This window comes from Geotrypetes seraphini, chromosome 19, assembly GCF_902459505.1.
Source record: "Geotrypetes seraphini chromosome 19, aGeoSer1.1, whole genome shotgun sequence".
NCBI lineage: Eukaryota > Metazoa > Chordata > Amphibia > Gymnophiona > Dermophiidae > Geotrypetes > Geotrypetes seraphini.
The window spans coordinates 1,744,830-1,753,276 of NC_047102.1; the positions used below are offsets into that span (position 1 = coordinate 1,744,830).

Genomic DNA, 8,447 nt, shown 5'->3' on the forward strand with positions numbered 1-8,447 from the left:
GCACACCATCATAGGGATTCACGTGCGTGCTGACACAAATGTGATTAATTTTAGTGACAATCAATAAGTGATAGATTCCCGTGAAGTTTCTTTCAAAGTCCACAAACACAGCCCCATGATAGTAGCCCAAATTCAAAGTCAAGTATGAGTAAAATTACACTTGGTAACTTTTGCCAATGATTCTTTCCTCCGTCGTTAAAGCACAAAGATAATGGTTCGACCAGGCTTGGTTTCAAGGCAAAACACTCCTTCTTCAGGGACCCTATAAAGCAATTTAACTTTTGTTTAAGGAAAAAAATTCAAGAGTGCTAAGATAGGAGCTCTTGCTGACCACGGGCTGTAGAGCATGTTTGCTTAAAATATCCATGTGCTCTACTCCTCTTAATTGCGTCTTGGCCAGTCTGGCACATGCACTGTTTTATTCCTCAGTCTAACTCAGTAGAAATTACATGACAGAAAGGCAGAGGAGAGCAATTGTCAGCTAAACCATGTTGTCTAGTAAGTGGTTTTCAAATTTCTCCTTACTAAGAAAACATGAGAGTGTGAGAAACCTCTGCGAAAGGAAATGCTGGGTGGTCCTGAATCGATCTTCCTTGAAATGGGGTCGTTTAGCCTGACAGAATTACCATCTTCCAGTTTATGCTCAATGAAAAAACCTGTAACTGGAACTGTGCGATTCTGTCTGTGAATCCTTTTTTCTTTATCATTTAATTGACTCCTGTTAAATGGCTACAATATTCTGAATAGAAAATATTTCCAGATGTTGCATCGTCTGGCTTTTAGATTGGTGGGAACAGCAGTTTTGGAGTTGGAGCAGGAGGCTGAGACCCAGGTCACAAGTACCCTAAAACAGATCTGTTGCTATATTGGGGTGGGGGCAAGGTCATTTCTCTGCTTGGTATTCTTGTATGATACTTGCATTCAAGGCAAAGAGTGTTTTAATATTCGGCTTAGTATCCAGCTCTGCTTTTGGAAAGGCTTTTTGGCGCTTCACTCTCGTATAATCTTGATTTTCTTTTTTCCTCTAAGTTAAAAATTGTTTCTTAAATTTGAAAAAATCCCCCCTTATCCCCTGGGACACAATCATCTTTCCCCTCGTCAATTCCCAAAAATGATTTACATGCAAGAGATGTCCACATTTTTAGAAATGTCTGTGCGTAGTAACATAGTAGATGAGGGCAGATAAAGACCCAAACGGTCCATCCAGTCTGCCCAGCCTTACCCTGTCTTGAAATTGACCTTCTTAGCTATTTCTGGGCCAGAACCCAAAGCTCTGCCCGGTCCTGTGCTTAGGACCATCTACTGAATTCTCCATCAAAGCTCACTCCAGCCCCATCCCAGCAACCTCTTCGTGCTTCCTTACAAGACACTCCTCGACAGCACAGTATTATCCTTCCACTCAGACAAAATGACTTGAGCACCCAACCCCATCAGTTTAGCTCCTACGTTTATGCATGAGGTGGGCCAGAATTGCAGATCTCAGTAGAACAATTTTATACGTAAGCTCAACCTGAATTCCACATACTTCTGTAACCTCCTCCAAGCCATGTCCCAATATCCCCATAAGTTCAAACAGGCAAACAGTATATGCTGAAATGTTCCTACAGCCAGCTTGCACGACCCACACTGGTGTGACCTATTTTCAGACAACTTTGAAACATTATAAGGAGTCCATAACGCCCCTACGTGCTAAATAAACCTGCAAATCTTTACCCCAAACTTCTCCCGTACCAAACCTGAAAAACTTTCCCCTAAATCATGCAGAACCTTTTTTCACATTTCGTTTTAGCCACTGGCACATTGTACAGAATGACATGTGAATGATAAAACTGAAATGGCTACAGAGAGTATCAACTTGACAAGAGGTTTTATTCTGTTTTTCTTCCAGGACACCCTGGTTTAACGGATGGGGCTTTAACCTCCCCAGAGGTCAGTCCTTACTAGACAAGTGGAACCAGATCCCCGAGGGTATCGATCTGCTAATGACACATGGGCCACCTCTCGGTATGTAACGTAAAGACCAGGACAAGAGCTCGCCGTAAGGGAACGCAGTCAATTCCATCTCACGCTGAACTATGAAGAAAATAAGATAGCTATGTCTTAAGATTAAACTCTGGACCTCCACAGGGCTCCCAGGTGTTCTGTAAATTAAATTTTCTGATTTAATGGAGCCAAGGATAATTGGATAATATGTACAGCAGTTTAGCAGCTTTTTGAACTTGATAATTTATTTTCTTAATGGAACTTCCCTGACAGGCAAAAATGGTTATTTCAAAGGCTTTATAATTTTCACTGATTTAGTAAGCGTTCAATTTCAGCTTTTTTACTGAAACTGGGTTCCTGCAGCCCTCGGTCCTTCAAGCACAAGTTAATTTGCTGATTCAGGCTTCTCTGTCATGAAATGCACTGCATCAGGACCATATTCATCCTATGGATTTTAGCCCTGGGCACCAAATAACAAATACGCCTCTTATTAATGCTTTTCTGCAGCTGAACAGCTGAGGGTGAATGTTTGTTGGGTTGGTTGTTGTGGTTTTTTTTTTTTTTTTGGGGGGAGAGGGGGAAACAATGACCATGGGCTGGTATCTGCCCTCATTCCACCAATGTCTAAGCTCCGTCCTCATCTGCACAAGCCTCAAACACTTGAAAATCCTAAGTAGCAACATTCTAGAGCTCAGATTGTGATGTCATAATGCCTCATTCCACCAATGCCTAAGCTCCGCCTCATCCGCACAAGCCTCAAACGCTTTAAAATCCTAAGTAGCAACATTCTAGAGCTCAGATTGTGATGTCATAACGCCTCATTCCACCAATGCCTAAGCTCCGCCTCATCCGCACAAGCCTCAAACGCTTTAAAATCCTAAGTAGCAACATTCTAGAGCTCAGATTGTGATGTCATAATGCCTCATTCCACCAATGCCTAAGCTCCGCCTCATCTGCACAAGCCTCAAAACACTTTAACATCATATGTAGCAACATTCTAGAGCTCAGATTGTGATGTCATAATGCCTCATTCCACCAATGCCTAAGCTCCGCCTCATCCGCACAAGCCTCAAACGCTTTAAAATCCTAAGTAGCAACATTCTAGAGCTGAGATTGTGATGTCATAATGCCTCATTCCACCAATGCCTAAGCTCCGTCCTCATCCGCACAAGCCTCAAACCCTTTAAAATCCTAAGTAGCAACATTCTAGAGCTCAGATTGTGATGTCATAACGCCTCATTCCACCAATGCCTAAGCTCCGTCCTCATCTGCACAAGCCTCAACCGCTTTAAAATCATAAGTGTTCGAGACTTGTGTGGTTAAGGCAGAGCTTTCAGGAATGGGGTAGGGACAGGGAAATTGAGTTCCTGGTGGTACTGGGACACATCATTCTCTACATGTAACAGAAATGGGACTTTGTGTGGTACCATCAAAGCGGTTTACATTTTGTATAAACATATTTCTTTTGTACCTTGGGCAATGAAGGGTTAAGTGACCTGCCCAGCAACTAAACCCTGTTCCCCAGATTTTCAGGCCGCTGCACCAGCCAACTAGGGCTTATTCCTCCATAAAGGTCAGTCCAGCAGAACTGATATATGAATGTTCTGTCTATTATGATGCAACGGCCGCAGAATACGAATAGAAGAGCTGATAGACGTTCACGTAAAGGGGGGAGGCAGGGGCAGGGGTTATAGAATAGTAGCAGTGGAAGAGCATGATGCTTTTCAGGTATTAAAGATACACATATTGGGGTGCTATTGTCCTTCTCCTTGTGCATTGCTCAGATTTGAAGAGCTTAGGAGTTACTGCAGACTGCATAGGCCACTCGCTCTTTACCTGCTGTCATTTTTCTGTGTCTCTTTTCCGCTGAGCACCTTTCATAATAAAACCCTTTTAACTTTCTTAAAGAAGAGCTGTTGCTCTAGTTCCCTTCCTTGTGCTGGGGCTTTCTCTCTCGAGGTCTCCCCACCATCTGATGAATACCACTCCACAGCTAATTCCTAATAATTAATGGCCTTCCTTATGGATTTCCTATATTAACGGTAGGACTAAGTGCCTTTTACTTTAAGGTACTCAATGGGCACAGGATGGACGCTTTGACTGGTCTCTTTCCTGGGGCTTTGGCCCACTGGAGATTGAGGCCAAGTGATCTCAGGGGGAAGACTGAATGTGTTAAACTCCGACCTGAGGAATAGCCCGCATGCTTTTACTCTTCCTGGCCAGCTACTGGAACTAAAGGGCCATTAAACAGCGGCAAAGCGCTAGAGAACAAGTGGGAGAGGGGCTGAAAGTAATGAGAATCCTTTCAGAAAGAGTCAGGCTGCACTTTCAACTCATTTATTTCGAAGGTTCTTAACCCAGATTCAATAAATCTAATCAGAGACAGAAAAATGCAAATTAAGAGAAGGGGAAGGCTGAAACACTTCTTCAAAGCAATTGTAGGCTTTACTAAAAGGTTGAGATTAGAGCTAACCTAATAAGCTTTCGGTGAATTATGGCTTCCTGAAAGCTTAAATGAAACTTTACCTGAATTGGGAAAATGACTCGCATCGATTGCATTCTGCTGCAGGTTTTCGAGACTGGGTTCCAAAGGAGCTCCAGCGAGTCGGCTGTGTTGAGCTGTTGAACACCGTACAAAGGCGAGTTCGACCGAAACTGCACGTGTTTGGCGGAATTCATGAAGGTAAGAAAAATGCAGCTGAAAAGAGAAATAAATCTCATCCGTGTAATTGATAAAAGATAGCGTGAAGAAGAGAAACCACATCCTTGGCTATGCAAATTGTTTGCAGGTCTTAAGTAGGTCTCCGTGGTCCTTACAACCTCCCCCACTTCATTGACTGTCATTTCCTGATCTCAAATACTACTGTGGGCTTCCTCCTCCGCCCCTGATTAACAGCACACAATCTCTCATCCTTTCCGAAGATCCTGAAAGCATTTTCCCCATGGCAGACACATACGTCCCACCTCTGCTCCTCCAGCTACTGGAAGGCCTTTATCCTCATGCAGAGTTCTAACAGGTGAGCACCAGAGATTTTAGAAAGATATCCACACGTAAATAACAGCATTTCACACATGCCTTTTGCATACATGTGTAAATACTGATTTCAAGAAGCCACATGGAGAACCACGCTGCTCAGAGATTCCACAGTTGCGTTCCGCAATCTCTGATCTCACCCTAATTTCTTTCATCTTACAGATGCTAATTTCCCCAACCAAGTTCCCCATTTTACAGACAGAATGCCCATGAGTGGGGAAAAATTTCCACATCTGCTTTTCCTCTAGCTCAAAGTCATGCACAGATTTAAAAAAATGTCCACATTGGATTCAAAAAAGTAAATCTCCGAAATCCAGTGGTCCATCTAGCCCCGTATCCTGTCTTCGCAGAGGCCAATCCAAATCACAAAGCATAAATAGTAGCAACATTCCATGCTATTGATCCAGGGACAGCAGTGGCTTCTCCCATGTTTGCCTCGACAGCAGTTTATAGACTTTTCCTCCAGGAACATGTCCAAACCTTAACCACCCAAAATAAAACCATGTTAAAATGTGGCCTCTTTACTGAACTGGTGGCACTTACACACATTACCGTTGTAAAATGGAGTAGCCACACATGCAAATTATGAAATTGCTACTTCCACATTCACGCAGTGGCACCTTCACTCGGAGTTGCTGGGTCATTTCTTCAAGTGGCTGCTCCTTTTGTAAAACACCAATGCTAACCTGGCCATTTCACTTCTGATCTCTGTGTTCTGTTTTCAGAATGCAAGACAGTCAAAGCACAAGGGGCCTTCAAGTTCTGAGTAGTCAAACTTCCATTTATTGAAGGACCTGACATGGTCCATGTTTCGGTGTATCTGCCTGCGTCAGGGGTCATTCAATGTAATCCATACAAAGAACAATGGAAAGATAGCCAAACAGATAACACCAAACCTTGACTCTGTCAACAATCCGTATGCAAGGTGAAGTTACACCTGCATATTAACTCTTGCTATACCATGTCGAGTCCTTCAATAAATGGAAGTTTGACTGCTCAGAACTTGAAGGCCTCTCGTGCTTCTTGGTTGTTTTGTACTTTGACTCCCTCTCAAAATGCAATGCCGTGTGTTCAAAATTATTCAGTGATAACTACTTAGTGCAGACCTGAGGGTGAGCAGAAGTTCAGGTTCCAAATTTTTTGACTGTTTTCAACTGTGTTTGTACGCAATGCAGGTTATGAAAGTTCAAAATCGATCAAGATAAATCTGTATTAATTCTCTAGCAGATTTGCACGTCACAATGACCTTAAGAGAAGTACAGCTGTTGAAGAGTGAAAACACTGGGCAGAGAAGATCAGCTCTGTGTGGAGATTCATTTAAGGGCCATCGCGCATAGAATCCCTTCCAGAGCTGCCAAGGAGACCCCATCCCTGCCCACTCTGACCCCCTTGTCCCCTACAATTCAATGGCTTTGGCGCCAGCAGAAGGACACGATGTCTTATTAATGGAGAGTTGCCAGATTTCTTCTTGAATAAAAGAGGACATCTGGCCCCCCTGTTCCACTCCCCAGCCCCACCCCTGGGGTTGTGTCTTGAGTGGTCTCTGTGCATGCGTAGACGTCAACACTATGATGTCGCACATGTGATGTCATCGCGTTGACGTACGCTCATGCACAGGGGGACTGCCGGCACCTGGACATAGAGGACATGTCCGGGTTTTCCCCTGATGTCTGGTAACCCTGTATTAATGCAAGGGGAGGCTGCTGAGCGGGAGTTCTTTGCTCCCCAGTGGAAGTGGGAGTCTTCCACTAAATGTGGGAGACTTGGCAGGTCTGATCTTCTCAACTGCTTTCAACAGTCCTTGCTCAGCTGTATGGAATATAGTTTTCATGGCTTCCATAGAGCTTCAGTAAAGGAACCTCTCTCTCTGCTGCACTTAAAAGTTTTTAAATTGTATTTATCTTGTAAAAATTTACCCTGGCTTTTATTAAACCGTGATAGGGCTTTTTAACTTGGGCTGGTGAGTTGAATGCTCTGACGTTCCTGGAACCGAATGAGTGTCGGAGCATTTACCCTACCGCGGTTTGATGAAAAAAGCCCTTGGGGAAACTCCTGCCTAATAAGAGGATTCCAGCTCCTAGTCAGCCTGTGTTTGTTTCTTGCTTGAGGCATTGGGTTCAGCTTTTTGGTCTGGTAAATGTGAAACCCTCTTCCCACAGGTTACGGCATCATGACAGACGGTTATACCACATACATCAATGCCTCAACCTGTACAGTCAGCTTCCAGCCTACCAATCCACCAATTATTTTTGACCTTCCGAATCCCCAAGGATCATGAAAGCAGCAAGATGCACTTGAAAAGGAGGGTTGTAAACTGCCATTTAAAAAAAAAAAAAAATAATATTAATAATATCCACATGTTAATGTACTTGTTTCTTTCCAGATACTGTGGAGTTTGGTTTTGAGGTTTTTATTTGTAAATTTATGGTACAAGGTCTGAGAGACTATTCTGGGATGTGTCTTCTCTCTTTTAAATTGATCTAAGCATGGAATCGTCGTGAAATTGTACAATTACTTTTTTGGTTTCTGATCAAATTTGCCATTGTACATTTTCTGTGGTCTCAAGAGGATGGCCATACTTTCTCTTAAGAAGTATATGTGTAAAACAAACAGGTAGCATCTTAAATCTCCTGAATTTGCACAAGTTTAAAATATTATTTGAATTTAGGTTTGGGGTAAATTGTTTCTTATTGTTATAACGTCAGTGTTGTCCTTACGCATCGCAATTCTTTCTAAAAATGAACCTCTGGGTTTGTTTGCTTTGTTTTTTTTTAATGTTTTTGTAAGTTGGACTAGATTTGCTACCTACATTTTACCTGTAATTATCCTTATTTTTGTTTAAATTATTTTTTACATAAAATGTTATGGAGCTGCAAACTGTACAAAGCAGGTATTTCATGCCGTTAAACGTGTAAATGCAAACTCCTTTTAAATATGGATTTATAAATGTGTAAATAGATGTATTTTTTGCGCAGTATGGCAGATTGGGGGGGGGAGCTGGGTGTTGCATGCCGGAGTGAAATGCTGCTGATACATCCAGCTGGTGAGCAGCTTGAGGCGTTCCTGGATGGGTGTGGTCTATGCACACCTTTTGGCATGTCAACTGAAATGAATACAATCAAGGCGGACTGAAATGAGGTTTAATTGTCTTTTTATATTTAAATATTCTGGAATTTTTTAAAATATTATTATTATTATTTTGCACTGTGTGTAAAGGCAGTCGTGCTCGCACAAAATATCCAGGCAGATAGATTTTCCTTTTGCACCTGTACAATGCTGTTCTGCTTTTCTCTTTCTGTTGCCTTCTTCATAGCCTGTAGAAGAACAGCTTTGCTTTAAATTTATTGTGATATTATATATCTAGCAGCCTTTGTATGCAAATAAAATTGCAAGATTTTTAAATACCTGTTTTAATTTTCAAAGAATTTCT

General features: G+C 42.3%; 1 protein-coding gene across 4 annotated transcripts in view; it reads left to right on the forward strand.

Moving 5' to 3' along the window:
- Positions 1-7,423, forward strand: part of MPPED2 (metallophosphoesterase domain containing 2) — a 94,157-nt gene extending 86,734 nt beyond the window's left edge. For 3 of the 4 annotated variants that reach the window (XM_033928751.1, XM_033928752.1, XM_033928753.1), the window contains exons 5-7: positions 1,889-2,004; positions 4,553-4,666; positions 7,177-7,423. In XM_033928751.1, the coding sequence (XP_033784642.1) occupies positions 1,889-2,004; positions 4,553-4,666; positions 7,177-7,295 (349 nt within the window). In that variant the 3' untranslated portion in view covers positions 7,296-7,423. Of the gene's footprint in view, positions 1-1,888; positions 2,005-4,552; positions 4,667-4,905; positions 5,001-7,176 lie in introns of all 4 variants that reach the window. The other variant, XM_033928754.1, reaches the window with a different exon arrangement.
- The last annotated feature ends 1,024 nt before the right edge of the window (positions 7,424-8,447 follow it).